Below are 18883 nucleotides of genomic sequence, written 5' to 3'. Positions count from 1 at the left end.
ATATATATATGCATATGAAGGAAAAAGAAGGAAATGGAGTGAAGAGTTTATTATCAGCAACAAATTGATCATTATCCCTTACAGCTGAAAATCAATTATACACAGTGAAATTAATTAATTATTAAGTTCATATTTCTGAGCATGATCCCCGCAGAAGGAAAAGAATCTACCCTTAGATGTTATGTATGTTTGTTTGTAGATGCATCACAGCAGACTCAGTCTGTGGATGTGTGGTGTCGGTGGAGAGGACAACAGATAAGGGGAGGGCGGAAGTAGGGCTTGCAGGGCGCATGCGCGGCAGGACGCGGAAGCAGTGAGGGACGACGCATGTGTGGGATCAACGAAGCAAGAGTTGCAGCTGACACAACGAAGGGATGAGACGTATCGAGAGAGATCTGATCTTCGCTGAGTTTTGGTAGACTAATCTTCGCCGATTATATTTGGTAGACTAATCTTCGCCGATTATATTTCCTTTCTCCTTTTTCTGTTGTCCTCCTTTTATCATTCACACCACAGGATGAATAGTATTAAAGAATTTTAATAGTATTAAAGACCTTTGGGTAAAGTAGTATACTGGAGCAAGTGATGTTTATTCATTGACAGTGAGCCCCAACATAGATTGGCTTGGACCCTTAGATCCATGGGGGTCTCTGGTCAAGTGCCCGTTGTGCCCATATGTTAAGGCACCACTGAATTAGGTGATTGAAGAAATCCTTTCTTTGGTAACTAACGTATGGAAGTAAATATGTTTACTAAACTGGACACTATAACTAGGGCTGGCTGAACCTATCAACAATTTAGGCAATTGCCCAAGGTTCCATTATTGGTAGACACCATGTCATGTGCTGAGGACTTCCAAATACAAAGACAGATTGAGGTTTTTGATAATGGAAAAGGGTTTTGTAAGGAAGACGGATATAGAAATTGTTATAGATACATTTTCAGCTTTAAAGTTGAGTTTTGGTAAGGATAATTAATACATGTTTTGTAATATTTGTTCTTATAACTGTATTCCTCCATTTATTAGGAGAAAATTTGTTTCCTCTCTCACCCACCAGTCCTTCACGCAGGGCTTGTTTGTAAGAAAATGTGTCAAGATTATTCCCAGTCTTAATGAAAGGATTTGAAATATTTGTGCTGCATTTACTCTGGTCTCTCTAACTTACAACTAATTACCCACAGCCACCACTTGCAAGTGAATATAACCTGATTTCACGTACCATGATTTTACTAGTTATTTGAGGAGAATATGTAGTCATGTGTACACATGGATATCATGTCAGCCCTGCCATTGAGGACCCTAGTGGAAGATCCAGGATCTAAGAGTTGGTGGGAGACAGGACCGTATCTGCACTGGGCAGAGACTCATAGTGAAAGTATACAAAAACAAACAATATTTTCCCTTTTTTACTGTTTTGGTTCATTTTGAAAAACAAAATTTATTTTATGGTTTGTTATTGTTTATATTTTGAATTACATAATCTTTTATGGGGGTACCAACATCTTTTAAGTGCTTAGGGCCTCGATGGGTCTTAATCCGGCCCTGGTTGGCCCCCTAACTAAAATAGATAATGTGATTGCTGGGTTAAAAGAAGTAAATACGAGAAAGTAACACGGCAAATCTTGTATATTTTCCTAGTGATCATTTCACCGCTACTTCAGCATTTGTGGTGAAGTCTCTGCTTTGTTGACGAGATCTTAATAAGACCGAAATACGACCAGAATAATTAAAATGCCTGTCATTGATGGATATTTTCCCCCCGGTTTTCCCATCATTAGCAATAATTTAAAATCCCCTTTAATTTTATTCTGTGAGTTTTCCATTCATTATAGAACCCAGAAAGCAAGAATTCTGGAAATGCCAATATCTCATGGATCGAAGATGATTGAATGAGACAAACAGGTGAGAGAGAGAGAGAGAGTTAGTTAGTATTAAATTTAGGTACTACTTGAGAAAAGTGGTCTCGGTGCGCGCACTCGCGCTAGCTAGTCATGACTAGTCGATCCTTACTTTGTGTTTTTGTGTGCTTACTTTGTTTAAAAAATTATTTACTTTGTATTTTTGTTTTATTTACTTTGTTTAACAAAAATTATTTTGTTTTAAAAAAATGATTTATTTTGTGTTTTATTTACTTTACTAGGTAGTCGTTGTAGGATCGACTAGTCACGACTAGCTAGCGCGGATGCGCGACTATGCGAGTGCGCGCACTGTTCTCAAGTAGTACCCTAACTGTATAGGTATAAAAGGAAAGAACACCTGACTAAATAAACAAACTACGCACACTTGTTTCTGTAATGCCAAACAACACTTAACTCACCTCTTTCTACTTAATTCGGTAAATTTTTGATAATTTACAATTGATTCTATCACTAAAACAACAAATTGTTTACAACCAATTATTTAACAAGTCCCCATAGTAATTATTTAATTTATCATTCTAGTGGATATAATCAGTTATTTTTGGTTAAATTCTATACATTTTACAAATATTTTACACAATTACTGAAAAACAAACAATAGTGGAATACGAAACTTCGAACCGTTCGCAACTGTTTAGTCTCGTTACTGATATATTTAATTAGAATATATATATATATATATATATATATATATATATATATATATATATTATGATAATTAAAAAAAATTGACATGTTCTATAAATTTTAAATTCTCTTAAGCCTCTGCGTTGCGAATTATTTAATCCGAAACGAAAATGTCATTTCTTCTGTTTCTAGCTTTTATAACAACATCAACATGGCTGACCGTTTGACTCAACTCCAAGATGTTGTCAATCAGGCGAGTATTTTACTTCGTTTTAAGTATTTTTCAAAATTTCGTCGCATCATCTATTGACTATATTACACAAGTTTTACAACAGTACCATAAAATTGTATTTTTTATAGCAACACGGTAAGAAACATATCGTCTTTCTTCTCCATCAATGAAACCAGCCATGACTCTTGCTTTGCCGAGTCAAAAGACTCCCTCCCATTATCCGACTCTCAACCGTTTCAATCTTGGTTCTTCAGTTTTCCTACTCTATATCCATTTCATCCCTCTTTCACTTTTCTTGCCTTCATCTATTTCTTTTGCGCTGGTCTCTCCGAATCCACTCTCTCAGCTTTTCTGTCTAATTGTTTTCATTTTTTCTTTGTTCGTATCCAATCCGACTCCGTTTCAATATATTTTAATAATTTGCGAACCCGTTTCATTGTTTTATGGTCTTTCCACATTATTCCTAGTGTAATGTGTCCGAGAGCCTGTTTTTCTGTCCTTCTCTTGATTGTCAGGCGTCATATTTCATATTTCTGCACCGTAAATTGCTAAGAAGACAGTTGTCAGCTCGGCTTTTAATGTTTTCATATACTCTGCTCTTAAAAGTGGAATTTACTTCGCACTCTCACCGACTTCAAATCCGAAATCCTGTCGCTGGTTTCCTTTTCCCTCTTTCTACTTGGTTGCTTTTAGTTGGCCAAAGTAAGTATAACTTTATTATTTGAAAGGATGTTTCTTCCACTTGGATACCGGGAACTTCCTCCATCCCATTTATGGATCACTATTTGGTTATTTTATTTTTCAGTTAATTCCCAGCCCTACTGCCTTGTTTTCTGTATTTAGTCGTTCTTATCTGGTTTGAAGTTCGTTCGAATCTTTTGACACAAGATCCATATTGTTTGCGAGTCGAAGGGGTTTGAGAACTTGTCCGCTGGTTCTAATTCTCCTTTCGCCTGTCTCTATGTGCTGTTCCCGAGACACTTCTCACATCCTTTCTGTAAATTACAGACCATTTCTAGCAACTGATTATAACTATGAAACTTCTAAGCAATCATTTGACATTCTAGGAATAGCAGCTGCTATTCTTTAAACCACACTCCACTGCCTTACATAAGGAAGGGTACATTATACAATGTAATTCTATATATCCTTAACTAGACGGTATGGCCACTGAATGACTTTCTTTAATCATAGGATTAATCGGGGCCTTATCAACAATTCAAATGTTGATACATTCCTATTCGTTTTCAAAAAAAGAAAAAAATGAAAAGAAAAAAATCAACAAAATCCTCTAGAAGTGAAAGACAGAGGAATAATTAAACAATAAATTGCATTAATATTGCTCTAGAATGAGGAATATATAGAAATTAAAAATAAATTTAAGTGAATGCGTATAATGTAAAAAGTACGACTAAGATTCTGGTTCATTAACTTAAAGGGAAATAACCCCCATTTAAGCATAAAATATGGATGAGAACTTGCTTTGTAACGTAGGCGCAAAGGGTTTGATCGGTTTCCTATACTTGACTCATATTTTTAATTTTGTTGACTACACAGTATAGTAGGGTCAGTTGGGCACCATCTGTGAGAGGAACAGCACCATGACGCAATTCACTCTGTCAGAAATTTGGAAACAACATGCTCTACTGCTTGGCGCTCATGCCAGAAAATTCAGTATGAACATTTCAGAGTGTTTGGGTGTCAATCTGAGGACATGTACCGAGAGTGATGAAAATCAAACATCCAGTCAACATCATGGTGTTTGGACTAATCACTAGTCATGGCGATGCTATGCCTCCATTCATCTTCACACACGGCCTCAGTCTCAACATGGAGGCCTACATCAAGTGCCTGGAGGAGATGGTACTGCCCTGGGTTAAGAGGGTGGCTGCTGGAAGACCCTATGTCTGGCAACAGGACTCTGCACCACGCCACACAAGCAAGAGAACCTAGTCATGGCTGTCAGAGAATTTCTGAAACCGCATCACCCCTAACATCTGGCCACCTAGACTGCAACCCCCTTGGTTATTATGTGTGGGGTACAGTTGAGTGAGAGACCAACAAAACTCCTTGTAACACCAAAGATGAACTGAAGGCAAGGATTATGGCAGCACTCGCCAACTTAAACAAGGAGACCGTCCAGAAGAGTTGCAGGAGATTCTGAAGTCGTCTGGAGGCCGTGGTTGAAGCCAATAATGATTTTAGTAAATAAATTTACTCTTTAGTATTTCGAAATATTTTAATGTAATTTTGGTAAATATATCTTAAAATGAGATGTCAGTGTTATTTTCATTTTTGCATAATTTAGACGACAATATATTCACTGCATCCTTTGTGTGTGTATCATGATGATCATCATCATCGTTTAACGTCCGTTTTCCATGTTAGCACGGGTTGGACGGTTCCAGGGGCTGCACCAGGCTCCAGTCTGATCTAGCAGTGTTTCTACAGCAGGATGCCCTTCCTAACGCCAACCACTCCGCGAGTGTAGTGGGTGCTTTTTACGTGCCTCTGGCATCGGCCACGATCGGTTGGTGCTTTTAACGTGCCACCAGCACAGAAGCCAGTCGAGGCGGCACTGGCATCGGCCACGTTCGGATGGTGCTTTTTATGTGCCACCGGCACAGAAGCCAGTCGAGGCAGCGCTGGCATCGGCCACGTTCGGGTGGTGCTTTTTATGTGCCACCGGCACAGAAGCCAGTCGTGGCTGCGCTGGCATCAGCCACGTTCCGAAGGTGCTTTTTATGTGCCACTGGCACAGGTATCACAACTACTATTTCCATTGATATTTATTTCGATGTTCATGTACTTAACTCAATAGGTCTCCTCAAGCACAGCGGGATGTTCTGGAATCCAAGGTACTTTGAATGGGCAGAGGCTATGCAGGACTGGTGCAGGAAGCAGCCCAGGTCTTTGCAGTCACAGCATATCTCCAGAGATCTCAGTCCTTCGTCATTGCCTCTGTGAGGCCCAACGCTCTGAGGTCATGCTTGACTACCTCATCCCATGTCTTCCTGTGTCTCTCCCCCTGATACCTTCAACTGTTTGGGAGCAGCACTTCACTCATCTCTCCTCATCCATCCGCAGTACATGACCATACCATCGCAAGCGTCGCTCTTGCACACCACATCTGATGCTTCTTATGTCCAGCATTTCTCTCAGGGTGCTTACCCTCTGTCGTGCGTGCACACTGACATTACACATCCAGCGGATCATGCTAGCTTCATTTCTTTCAAGTCTACGCATGTCCTCTGCAGTCACGGCCCATGTTTCACTACCGTGAAGCATAGCAGTTCGCACACATGCATCATACAATCTACCTTTCACTCTGAGCGAGAGACCCTTTGTCGCCAGTGGGGGTAGGAGCTTTCTAAACTTTGCCCAGGCTATTCGTATTCTAGTGGTGACGCTCTCTGAGCATCCACCTCCACTACTAACTTGGTCACCCAGGTAGCGGAAACTATCAACTACTTCTAGTTTCTCCCCCTGGAGTGTGATGGAATCTGTTTTCTGAGTATCTGTGGTGTCTATTGTCCCTGTGCATCTGCCGCACATGAAAGCTATCTTATCAGTTAATTTCCCTTTGATGTTGCTGCACCTCTTTTGCGTCCATAGCTTACACTGGGTGCATCTTATGGAGTTTCTACCTACACCTTTCCTACAGATCGAGCAGGGCCACCTGCCCGATGGGGTGTGTGCTAAGTTCGCCTTTCTGCTTACTATAACTTTGGTCTTTGCTACATTTACTCTAAGGCCCTTTGATTCTACCCCTTGCTTCCACACCCGAAATTTCTTTTCTAGTTCCGGTAGTGATTCTGCTGAGAGCCAGGTCATCAGCATAGAGGAGCTCCCAGGGGCAACCTGTTTTGAATTCCTCTGTTATTGCCTGGAGGACTATGATGAATAAAAGGGGACTGAGGGCTGAGCCTTGGTGCACACCTACTTCTACCCGGAATTCTTCACTATATTCGTTGCCAATCCTAACCTTGCTGACAGCCTCTCTGTATAGGGCCTGTACAGCCCTTATTAGCCATTCGTCAATCTCCAGTTTCCGCATCGACCACCAGATAAGGGATCGGGGGACCCTGTCAAAGGCTTTCTCCAAGTCCACAAAAGCTATGTAGAGGGGTTTATCTTTAGCTAGGTACTTCTCCTGCAGTTGTCGGACCAGGAATATAGCATCAGTGGTGCATATATATATATATATATATATATATATATATATATATATATATATATATATGTATATATATGGTGGTTGTCTACTCCTTATGCAGAGTTTGACCACCTTCTGTACCTACACCTTAGAACCATCATGGCATCTGATGTGGCTTTTTAAGCCAGACAATGTTGTATGTTTGTGTCTCTTTGTCTTGACATTACATTACAGTTGTAAATGAATGTCACTGTCATACAAGCAGTGTCGTTAATTTCCAATATTCTGCAAATCCCTGTCTGGCTGTGGAGAAATATTACCTCCTTGCTTGGAACCAGGTGAGAGCTGGTGACAGGAAGGACATCAGTCTGTAGGAAATCTACCTCAGTGAATTCCATCTGACCCATGCAAGCATGGAAAAATGGACATTAAAAGGATAATGAAGATGGTGTTAAGAGGTATATTATGTGTGTGTATTTTCTCTTTGCAGCTTGCAGATCATTTCTGCAACAGCATTGGTATTCTCCAGCAATGTGCTCCATCAAGTCCATTTCCAGGTTTTGAAAGACCCGGTAATAAATCCCCTGCTGAAGCCCCTCAGGAAGGTGAGTTGAGATGAGTCATAAAATATTCTCTTTGACATGATTCTGGTCTGTGACAGAGGATTATTTCCGAATTTTGATTGGTGAACTGAAGTGATTAACCCTTTCATTACCAACCTGACCAAAGCCGGCTCTGGCTCTGCAGTACAAATGTCTTGTTTTCTTAAGTTTTGAATTAAAATCTTCTACCAAACGTTAGTCACAGTTTATGTTCCTAACACTAGCTAAATGATAACCAAGTTATTTTACTAAATTCTTTGTTATTTAAAGTAATTGAAAGAGACACAAAGCATCTCAAAATAAATACAGTAATGAAAGGGTTACGTATATTGACTAAATACACAGGGAAATATTTTTAGTAGATCAAAACTCAATCTGTAAGAAGCGATAGACCAAAACTGCATCCACCAAGCTAGTGTTTTTACTAAATGGTTCTGAGGAACCCCAAAGTTCTATTAGCAAATTTCATTTGCCATTTTTAGAATAAATTATATGCTTTTTATTTGAATAAGTTTCTGTGTCCATAAAATATAGATATGGGTTCTGCAATTTCTAGAAAATTGTATGGTAGTTCTGTGACAAAAGCAAGTTTAAGAACCACTGTGTTGAGGCATTTTATTTCAATACTCAAGAATATTGCAACATAACTCTTGTTACTTAGAGGAAAAGTGTCTTTGGAATATTTTACAGAATTTAGCCAACAATGGTAGCAAAACTACCAAAAAATGTCTTGCGTCTTTTTAGCATACGACTGAGACATCATAATATGAAGAGGAGTTCAGCTGTAGAAAGAATTTCTTTAAACTCAAGAATGTAAAACTAATGAAATACTTCAGTGTACACAGCATGAGACTTGTAAATTCTCATGGCAGCTATTAACAAAAGTGGATTAAGGTCATGGAAGAGGTTTTTGACCCAGTCCTGCACCAGTGTGGAGATGGGAATCACTGAACTGAACTTTGTTTGGTATTCTGTAATATTAAGCATGAAAATGATAGGAACAAATTCTGAGAATTGTGTAAACAAATGTGAGTGGCTAACAACCATCATCATCATCATTCATTCGTTTAGCGTCCGTTTTCCATGCTAGCATGGGTTGGACGGTTCAACTGGGGTCTGGGGAGCCCGAAGGCTGCACCAGGCCAGTCAGATCTGGCAGTGTTTCTACAGCTGGATGCCCTTCCTAACGCCAACCACTCCGAGAGTGTAGTGGGTGATTTTATGTGCCACCGACACAGGTGCCAGACGAGGCTGGCAGACGGCCACGCTCGGATGGTGTTTTTTATGTGCCACCGACACAGGTGCCAGATGAGGCTGGCGAACGGCCACGATCGGATGGTGTTTGTTACGTGCCCGCAGCACGGAGGCCAGTCGATGCGGTACTGGCTACGGCCACGTTCGGATGGTTTTCTTGTGTGCCACCAGCACTGGTACCACAAAGATACAAATTCCATTGATGTTCATCTATTTTGATTGATTTTCACTTGCCTCAACAGGTCTTCACAAGTGTCACAAGAAGGAAGGTATGCACAGGTGGACTGACTACATCCCAGGTAAGGGCCTCGGGTTATGGCCTGACTAGTCTTGCCGGGTCTTCGGATGGTGTTTTTATGTGCCACCGACACAGGTGCCAGATGAGGCTGGCGAACGGCCACGATCGGATGGTGTTTGTTACGTGCCCGCAGCACGGAGGCCAGTCGATGCGGTACTGGCTACGGCCACGTTCGGATGGTTTTCTTGTGTGCCACCAGCACTGGTACCACAAAGATACAAATTCCATTGATGTTCATCTATTTTGATTGATTTTCACTTGCCTCAACAGGTCTTCACAAGTGTCACAAGAAGGAAGGTATGCACAGGTGGACTGACTACATCCCAGGTAGGGGCCTCGGGTTATGGCCTGACTAGTCTTGCCGGGTCTTCGGATGGTGTTTTTATGTGCCACCGACACAGGTGCCAGATGAGGCTGGCGAACGGCCACGATCGGATGGTGTTTGTTATGTGCCCACAGCACGGAGGCCAGTCGATGCGGTACTGGCTACGGCCACGTTCGGATGGTTTTCTTGTGTGCCACTGTACTGGTATCACAAAGATACAAATTCCATTGATGTTCATCTATTTTCATTTGTTTTGATTTTCACTTGCCTCAAAAGGTCTTCACAAGAAGGAAGGTATGCACAGGTGGATTGACTACGTCCCAGGTAGGGGCCACGGGTTATGGCTTGACTAGTCTTGCCGGGTCTTCGGATGGTGTTTTTATGTGCCACCGACACAGGTGCCAGATGAGGCTGGCAAACGGCCACGATCGGATGGCGTTTGTTACTTGCCCATAGCAAGGAGGCCAGTCGATGCGGTACTGGCTACCGCCACGTTATGATGGTTTCCTTGTGTGGACCGGCACTGGTACCACAAAGATACAAATTCCATTGATGTTCATCTATTTTGATTTGATTTTCACTTGCCTCAACAGGTCTTCACAAGTGTCACAAGAAGGAAGGAAGGTATGCACAGGTGGACTGACTACGTCCCAGGTAGGGGCCACGGGTTATGGCCTGACTAGTCTTGCCGGGTCTTCGGATGGTGTTTATGTGCCACCGACACAGGTGCCGGTTCTTAGATTTGAACTAGATTAAGGAAATCTTAGAACTGACCTGAAAGAATAAAGACTAATGGTCAATGCTCCATTTAAAGTCACCACAACCTTAAACTCTCAGTATTTTGATAATCCATAACTGCATGCTAAAGGAGTCCAATATATATTTCTATCTCAGTAGATATAAGCTGTTTCCACCTCATATTTTTATACTGAGCCCCATTGATAGTAGCTCAATCTGTTAGAAATAGCAGCTAGTTCTTCCTCATATTGAATGTCATGAAACTAAGCAAGGAAAGATACATATAATAGTCCTACTTATCATCATCATCGTTTAACGTCCGTTTTCCATGCTAGCATGGGTTGGACGGTTCAACCATGGTCTGGGAAGCCAGGAGGTTGCACCAGGCTCCAGTCTGATCTGGCAGTGTTTCTACAGCTGGATGCCCTTCCTTAATGCCAACCATTTTGTGAGTGTAGTGGGTGCTTTTTATGTGCCACCAGCACGAAGGCCAGGGTAGGTTGGCAATGGCCACGAACGGTTGGTGCTTTTTACATGCCACCGGCACGGAAGCCAGTCAAGGCAGCGCTGGCATCGTCCACGTACGGATGGTGCATTTTTTGTGCCACCGGCACAGGTATCACAACTACAAATTCCATTTGGGTTTTGATGTTGATAGTGATGTACTTGACTCAATAGGTCTCCTCAAGCACAGCAGGTCACCCTATGATCCAAGGTAAGTACAGCAGGCCATCCTGGAAGGGCTGGGGCTTCTATGTGAAGCTGGTGCAGGAAATAGCCATTTCTTTAAAAAGAAGCCATTGACTGATTATGGCTGCAATATTTTTGATTATATTTTTTATTCAAGTTTGACCTGGATCTGAGCAACCTCTTGGATCTTATTTAAGAAGCAACTATCTTTAATGTTTCTTTCCATAATCAGTAAATTTATGCACTAAGATAAACCACTTGAGTTGTTTGAACTGAATGTTAGAAGCCAAGCGAAAAAGCAAATGTTAACAATAATGATTGTTAAAGTATATTTCCAATTTCTGTTATGTATTTGCTAGATTATGCTGTCCTGTTCTCCAAGCTTATTGCCCGAACTGCCAAAGATATAGATGTTGTGATAGATTCTCTGCCAAGTGAAGAATCATATATGGAATTACAAGTAAGTTCACCAAATAATTTCTGGAGTTCAGTTTGATTTCACATCAACCAGTATCTACTCTTTTGTCAGGTGTATCATCATCGTTTAGCGTCCTCTTTCCATGCTAGCATGGGTTGGATGGTTCTACTGGGGTCTGGGAAGCCAGAAGGCTGCACCAGGCCCAGTCTGATCTGGCAATGTTTCTACGGCTGGATGCCCTTCCTAACGCCAACCACTCCGTGAGTGTGGTGGGTGCTTTTTACGTGCCACCGGCACAGGTGCCAGACGAGGCTGGCATACGGCCACGATCGGATGGTGCTTTTTACATGCCACTGGCACGGGGGCCAGGCGAGTCGGTCATTAGACTGTGCCCATGCTGGAGCACCACCTTTAGGAATCTTAGACAAACTAATCAACTATATCAGGGGTCACCAAACTATGGCCTGTGAGTCAGTTCATCCGGCCTGCTGCTTCACTGTACCTTTGTAAATACCTGCAATGAGAGTTCATTTGCCTCTGGTATGGCATCAGTGTTTGGAACAACTTATGTCTGTGAGGAAACATTTTCAAAAATGAAGAATGTGAAGTCAGCACATTGAACGAGGTTGACTGATGAACATTTGAAAGCAATTCTCTTGGTTGGATGCAGCAATTCCAAAGCAAATATTGATGATATCTTCAAAGCTAAACACCAGTTTCACAAATCTCACCAACCTTTTTTTGCTGCTTAGTTTGTGAGATTCAGTTATGTGTGCACACTGGGTACAATATAACTATCTTATTGCTAATGTTGCTTTCTTTGATAACTTTTTGGTTAATTTGTTGGTTGTTTTTATGTTTTGTTTATTCACTGCATTGCATTCAACAAAATGGTTGTGTGGCCCATGCTTGTCATTCTCTCTGTTATCTGGCCTGCTGTGAAAAACGTTTGGTAACTCCTGGACTATATATATATGTGTGTGTGTGTGTGGAGGTGCAATGGCCCAGTGGTTAGGGCAGCGGACTCGTGGTCGTAGGATCGCGGTTTCAATTCCCAGACCGGGCGTTGTGTGTGTTTATTGAGTGAAAACACCTAAAACTCCACGATGCTCCTGCAGGGGGTGATGGCGATCCCTGCTGTACTCTTTCACCACAACTTTCTCTCACTCTTACTTCTGTTGGCCTGCTCGCTTATCCAGCGGGATGGCGTCACATGAAGGCTAAAACAATGCGAATCACATTGTGACCAGCGATGTGTAGCAACATCTGATAGCCTGGTCGATCACGGTGATATATATATATGGAGGGGAGAGAGAGATGAGTGGTTTTTGTTGTCTTTTTTTTATGCACGAAATTGGCAACCATTCACTGGATAAAGGATTTGCTACAAGTTTGGAGTCTTAAATAATTTTAGGTTAGTGAATTTGGCAGAAGCATTTGAGGCTCTTCCCATTCAGAGGTTCAAACCTTGCTGAGGTCAAGTTTCTCTTTTGTCAGTTGACCTAGCTGTCATGCTTTTGAGGTTGAGCCTAGTCAAGGGTGTAAGGATTGAGAAAATATCCAAGTTTGTTTGGAACTAGATGAGCCCCTAAAACTTGGCTGAAGAAACGGTGCTAGCTGCTGTAAAATCATACTCAGTTTGAGAAACTGCTGGATTATATATGTTTACGCATGTATATATATATATGTCTAAATGTTATTTAACTACATATGTGTCTTAGTGTATACACACCATTGACAGGCAAGTTACTGCAGTTTTCATCCAATTCAAAATCTTTTGTGGTTGTGGTTAGTTCTTAAACAATATATACCAGAGGGAGACGTAAAATCATTTTGACATCGGTTGATGAGAATATCAGATGCATATTTGTATGCTTGCATGCATTTGTGTATGTTTGCCCACTAAGCTTCCTGTACCAAACAGATTACTGAAACGTGCCATTCTAAGTCAAATATTTATCAAAGTAAAAAAAAATTATTTTTAATCTTCAACTTGAAAGCAATTTGTGTTGGCTTAGAATAGATATCACTTGAAGTAAGAATCATTAGAGTTTAAACATCTTTGCCAACAAAAATCATGTCTGTTCTGGTCACAGAATTCTAGAGCCTGGAACCGATGAATTTCTTTGAAGTTATTTTGCATTTGCTGCTTGGTTGTTGAAGACCATTTTTAGCTGAAAGTTATTGAGATGCTTAGAAAAGTGGTCAGAGAGAAGTTTGGGAAGCCAGCCGAGTTCTGTAGCTGACTTTATTCAATTTTCACACCCGTTTGTGAGATTTGGTCAAGCAGTGTCATGGGGAATTGGTTTGTGAATTGGCCTGTGCTGGACATAACTATCAATGTGTCTGGTAAGTTCACCATCATCAATTCACTGTAGGGTCCTATTGGATATATTTTCTCAGTAAATCTTCCTCAAGGTGAATTGATGGTGATGAACTTACCTGTAATCAGATATTGGATTTCATCAATTTCCAGGCAATACTTTTCTGCTGTAATGATTTTTGACGGAATTCGAGGAATAGTGGTGGACGATATCACTTGTTGATCACCAAACAATGACCAGAATCTTCGTTTGATGCTGTTTTCATTTTGGGAAGTGTCTTTGGTGCTTCACCTCAGTACAACCCCTATCGGTTGTACAGAATTCAAACCAAAAAATGGATCATTTTTGTTGCACAAAGGAAGCGTAGAATGGGCTTTGTTGCTGGTTCTTTAAACCTTTAGTATTCAGATTATTCTATCAAACATAATGCTTATTGATTCCCATTGATTTGAATTAATCATGCATTATCTCATATCTTCAAGATCTTGATGGTGTAATTACTTAATGTAGAATAACATTGTAGGGTAGGTGTGAGAGCCTGGATCTGGTCAGTTTGAGCATAAAACAGATTAAATATTTTGGCCGGATATGGCCGGTTTAAATACTAAAGGGTTAAATGTTTTTGTTCAGCCCATGCCTTATCCTCACATTTGTTGGGCATTTTGATTGTCCAGTGTGTGTGCAAATGTCAAGCAACTATTGGTCAGCATTTTGTTCTTTTGTGTGCAGGTGGCACGTAAAAAGCCCCATTTGGGCGTGGCCGTTGCCAATATCACCAAACTGGCCCTCGTGCCGGTGGCACATAAAAAGCACCCACTACACTCTCGGAGTGGGTGGCGTTAGGAAGGGCATCCAGCTGTAGAAACTCTGCCAGATCAGATTGGAGTCTGGTTTGCCAGACCTCGGTCAAATCGTCCAACCCATGCTAGCATGGAAAGCGGACGTTAAATGATGATGATGTATGGGTCCTTAAACCTTTAGCTTTCAGATTTCTTTGTCAAATGTGATGCTTATTTATTCACATTCATCATCATCAGCATCACCATCATTTAACGTCTGCTTTCCATGCTGGCATTGGTTAGACGGTTTGACTGGAACTAGTATGCCGAAGAGCTGTCCCAAGTTCCAGTCTGATTTGGCATGGTTTCTACTACCTGGATGCCCTTCCTAATTGCCAACCACTCCAAGAGTGTAACGGGTGCTTTTTATGTGCCACCAGCACAGGTGACACATAAAATGGTGCCAGTTACACGACACCAGCCTCGGCCACAACTCTGGTTTCACTTGGCTTCACAAGTCTTCTCAAGCATGGCATATTGCCTAAAGTCTTGGTCACACGTTCTGAACTAACCATTGCTTTATCTTGTAGTTTGAAGACTTCAGTGGTGTGTTTATGTATTTTTAGAATGGCATTGAGAGCTTTCATCTGGTCACCTTTAACATCATCATCATCGTTTAACATCCGCTTTCCATGCTAGCATGGGTTGGACGATTTTGACTGAGCGCTAGCAAACCAGATGGCTGCACCAGGTGCAGCCATCTAAAACAGGATTTCTGGGCTGGATATGATTGGATTAAATGCGAAATAGTTAATCAGAGAAGGTTGTTTGTGATCTTCAATTTTCAGAACCAATATTCTTGAATGCATGGTTGATATTGTGAGCAATTTCCATTCCTTTGCACTTTATTTGTGGGCATCAGATGTGGTGTGCAACTGAGGTGACTGTGCTGGTCTGGTCATGTGATGTGAAGTGCCACACTCAAAAGATGGAGGGAACCTGTGGAAGAGGTAGACCCAGGAAGACATGGGACAAGGTGTTGAGGCATGATCTTTGAATGTTGAGCCTCACAGAGGCAATGACAAGTGACTGAGACCTTTGACGATATGCCATGCTTGAGAAGACACATCAAGCCAAGTGAGACCATAGTCATGGCTGATGCCAGTGTTGCGTATCTGGCACATAAACAGCACCCTTTAATTGTTAGGCGATATGCTGTGCTTGAGAAGTTCTGTCAAGCCAAGTGAAATTGTAGTTGTGGCCAGTGTCAGTTGACTGGCATCTATGCTGGTGGCACATAAAAAGCACCCACTACACTCTTGGAGTGGTTGGCGTTAGGAAGGACATCTGGCTGTAGAAACCAGTGGAATCTAATGTAGCTCCCCAGCTTTCAGTCAAACTGTCTAACCCATGCCAACATGGAAAGTGATTGTTAAATGATGATTTGTTTGAACCTGTACAACAGAATCACTTCTAGCCAATTTGTCTCCCTAAAATAAAGACAATGAAAAACCAACCAATTGGCATAAATTGAAAATGGTATATTCTTCAAAACAGTATATTACGTAAAGGTGGTTAACTTTGTTGATACCAACCTGTATGAAACCTGGTTCTGGGAAACAAGCTCCATATTTAACCCTTTAGCATTCAGATAAGTCCATCAAATCATCATCATTTAATGTCTGTTGTCCATGGGTTGGATAGTTTGACCAGAGCTGGCAAGCTGCACCAGACTCCACTCTGATTTGGCATGGTTTCTATGGATGGATGCCGTTCCTAACATGCCAATCACCTTACAGTGTGTGTTGGGTGCTTTTATGTGGCACCATTTATTCATACTGTTTTGAATTAATCCTACATCATTTTATAACTTCAAGATTTTTCATGATGATATTGTTTAATTTTAGAATGATATTGTGTGATATCAGATCTAGTTAGTTTGAACATGAAACAATATTTTGGCTGGATTTGGCCAGTTTAAATGCTAAAGGGTTAAGGTTTTCTAAATTAAAACTTGCAATGCAAAGTTCAGGCCAAGTAGCATTCACACAATTTGAATGCATCCAAGCCAATGGCTGTAAGGCCCTGCATAGTGGAACTGAACCCAGGAGCCCACGATTGTAAAGTGAACTTCTTGCGTATAAGAATGGGATGGCTGAATAGTTTGTGTGTATATTTGCACACACTCAACACAAGCTTATGAGGGTGTCTCAACAGGGTTGTTCAACTAATGATTTAGCAACCAAATCTCATTTAAATTAAACCAGCCGTCTTTGGAAGAAAAAAAGATGGACATATTGGATGATTTAGTAACAGAAATACAATATCTAAGCAAAAGACATGATGGCCATAACTGGAACACCTTTTAGATATGTAGGTCTGTTCAGTCACAGCTGATCTGGGCAGAAATCACCTACTTTCTGACCAGCTCTTACTAAATCTACTTGTATAGGGATGAGTCTAACATGTTGCTTTCTTTTCTTTCTTTGTTTTCCCGTTTGCTTATGTTTCATACTCTTATCAGTATTTTGTTATTTAATGATATGTTATTCATTCTGTTGCTGCAGCTGGCCAGCTTAAAGAAACTGGAAATCGAGAACCAAGATGCTGCCCATAAACTGGAAGAGGTGGTGCACAAAGGGGAACTACTCTTGGATCAAACGCAGCAGGCGCTGCACGACATCGCCCAGTCGCAGCTGAAGAGCCAAGCGTTGGAGAGCATGCTGTTAAACTGAACGGATGTTTGTCATTGTTGTTGTTATGGGATGGGAGGAAAAGGGAATGGGATGGGCGGCAATGCATGGCAGAAATGGTAGTGTATTGGACAAAATGCCCTCTGTCTCGAGTTCAAATCCCTCCAAGGTTGACTTTGCCTTTCATCCTTATTGAGGTTGATAAAATAAAGTACCAGTCAAGTACTGGGGTTGATTAAATCGACTCTACTCTTCTTTCAACATTTCTGGCTTCGTGCCTATGTTAGATTTTTTTTTTTTTTTGGCAGAAGGGAGATGAGAGAATTTCCTGAAAGTTTTTTTGCAAGTAAAATGATTGTCAAACTTTGTGGCCAGACAGTTGTTTACATTTTACAAAGTGATGTAAATCTGGCTTCTTCTGTGAAGAAATAAATTGTATGGTGAGAAATCGACCATGCCCCCTTGCCTTTTTTTAAAAAATTTTTTAAAGCTTTATAACCTATACTGTGCCCTGAAAGCCTATTTTACAGAAGTCTACATCAGAATGCTGCATGCAGTACTTTCAAAAACCCAACAGAATGAGTGTATTAGGAAGAAGGACCAATCAGTATAGGGGACACCAAAGTTGAGTAAGAAACAGCAATGTGAAGAATGAGGCTGTTTGTCACTGCCTGAGTTACCAGGAGCTTCAAGACACCCAGTTTATCCTGTGAGAACTGCCAGAAACCACCTCCCTTTCCTTGCTAACTTTGAACTCCATACCTTTCTCAATTTGTGCTCCAGGCAAGAGATTTCCTTGCTACGATCTCTTTTTCAGTACTTTCTGTCCATGCACCAAGGTATTTGAAATTTTCAACTATCTTCAGTGACTTGCTGTCTCTCACTTTCACTGACACACATTTTGTGGTTGAATACTTGCAGCTCTGTTTTCTTTGCATCACAGTACAATCCTTCCTTCCCCGATTTCTGCTCTAATCTACTCAGCACCTCCTGTGCCTGATCTGTCCTCTCTGTTAGTAATGCCAGGTCATCAGCATAGTCTAAGTCAATCACTGTTACTGCTTGATGCCGTCTACTTCTTTGCCTATGCAGTTTGAATCCCAGTTCTTCTTCCTTGCCCTCCTACGTTCTATGCATTACATAGTCCAGAATGATGGTGAAGAGACAAGGTGCCAGCATGTCGCCTTGTAATACTCTGGCTTTGACTTCAAAATATTCCGTTTCTCCATCTCTCCATCGATCACTTTCTCTCTGCTCTTCTCATACAGCTTACTTATTGCTCTCAGAATTCTTGGTGGAATATCATATGCTTTAAGTATCTGGCCGATGCCAGCGCTGCCTTGACTGGCTTCCGTGCCGGTGGCATGTAAAATGCACCAATCCGATCGTGGCCGTTGCCAGCCTCTCCTGGCACCTGTGCCAGTGGCACATACAAAGCACCCACTACACTCACGGAGTGGTTGGCATTAGGAAGAACATCCAGCTGTAGAAACACTGCCAGATCAGACTGGAGCCTGGTGCAGCCTTCTGGCTTCCCAGATCCCCGGTCGAACCGTCCAACCCATGCTAGCACGGAAAACGGACGTTAAACGATGATGATGATGATGTCATCATTCCTCTATGTATTGAACCAAAAGCCTTTTTTAAGGTCTACATAGATAATGACAGTCTTCCTGTTATGGCTCTTAACTCCCTCTATCAGTCTTCTAAGTGCGATAGTGTGAGATGTTGTTGACCGTTCTGATCTGAATCCATTTTGATTTGGTTGCAATTGTTTGTCTATCTTAGGTTGTATTCGGTTAAGTATCATCTTGTTGACCATTTTTG

At 41.4% G+C, this 18883-nt stretch overlaps 1 protein-coding gene across 1 annotated transcript; it reads left to right on the top strand.

The window, feature by feature from the left end:
• Positions 1-2739: 2739 nt before the first annotated feature.
• Positions 2740-17506, top strand: LOC115213458 (mediator of RNA polymerase II transcription subunit 21). Its single transcript, XM_029782441.2, has 4 exons — positions 2740-2800; positions 7426-7540; positions 11202-11302; positions 16931-17506. The coding sequence occupies exons 1-4, from the start codon at positions 2759-2761 to the stop codon at positions 17096-17098; spliced, it is 426 nt and encodes a 141-aa protein (XP_029638301.1). The 5' UTR covers positions 2740-2758; the 3' UTR covers positions 17099-17506.
• The last annotated feature ends 1377 nt before the right edge of the window (positions 17507-18883 follow it).

This window comes from Octopus sinensis, linkage group LG6 (assembly GCF_006345805.1).
Source record: "Octopus sinensis linkage group LG6, ASM634580v1, whole genome shotgun sequence".
Taxonomy (NCBI): domain Eukaryota; kingdom Metazoa; phylum Mollusca; class Cephalopoda; order Octopoda; family Octopodidae; genus Octopus; species Octopus sinensis.
The sequence above is the reverse complement of the archived record's forward strand: the minus strand, read 5'-3'. Positions and strand labels throughout refer to the sequence as shown.

Excerpts from the sequence above, each read along its gene's own strand:
- LOC115213458 (XM_029782441.2), top strand. The coding sequence starts at position 2,759 with ATGGCTGACCGTTTGACTCAACTCCAAGATGTTGTCAATCAG. Across the intron at positions 2,801-7,425 it reads TCCAAGATGTTGTCAATCAG|CTTGCAGATCATTTCTGCAA; the intron begins GCGAGTATTTTA and ends TTCTCTTTGCAG. Across the intron at positions 7,541-11,201 it reads TGCTGAAGCCCCTCAGGAAG|ATTATGCTGTCCTGTTCTCC; the intron begins GTGAGTTGAGAT and ends TGTATTTGCTAG.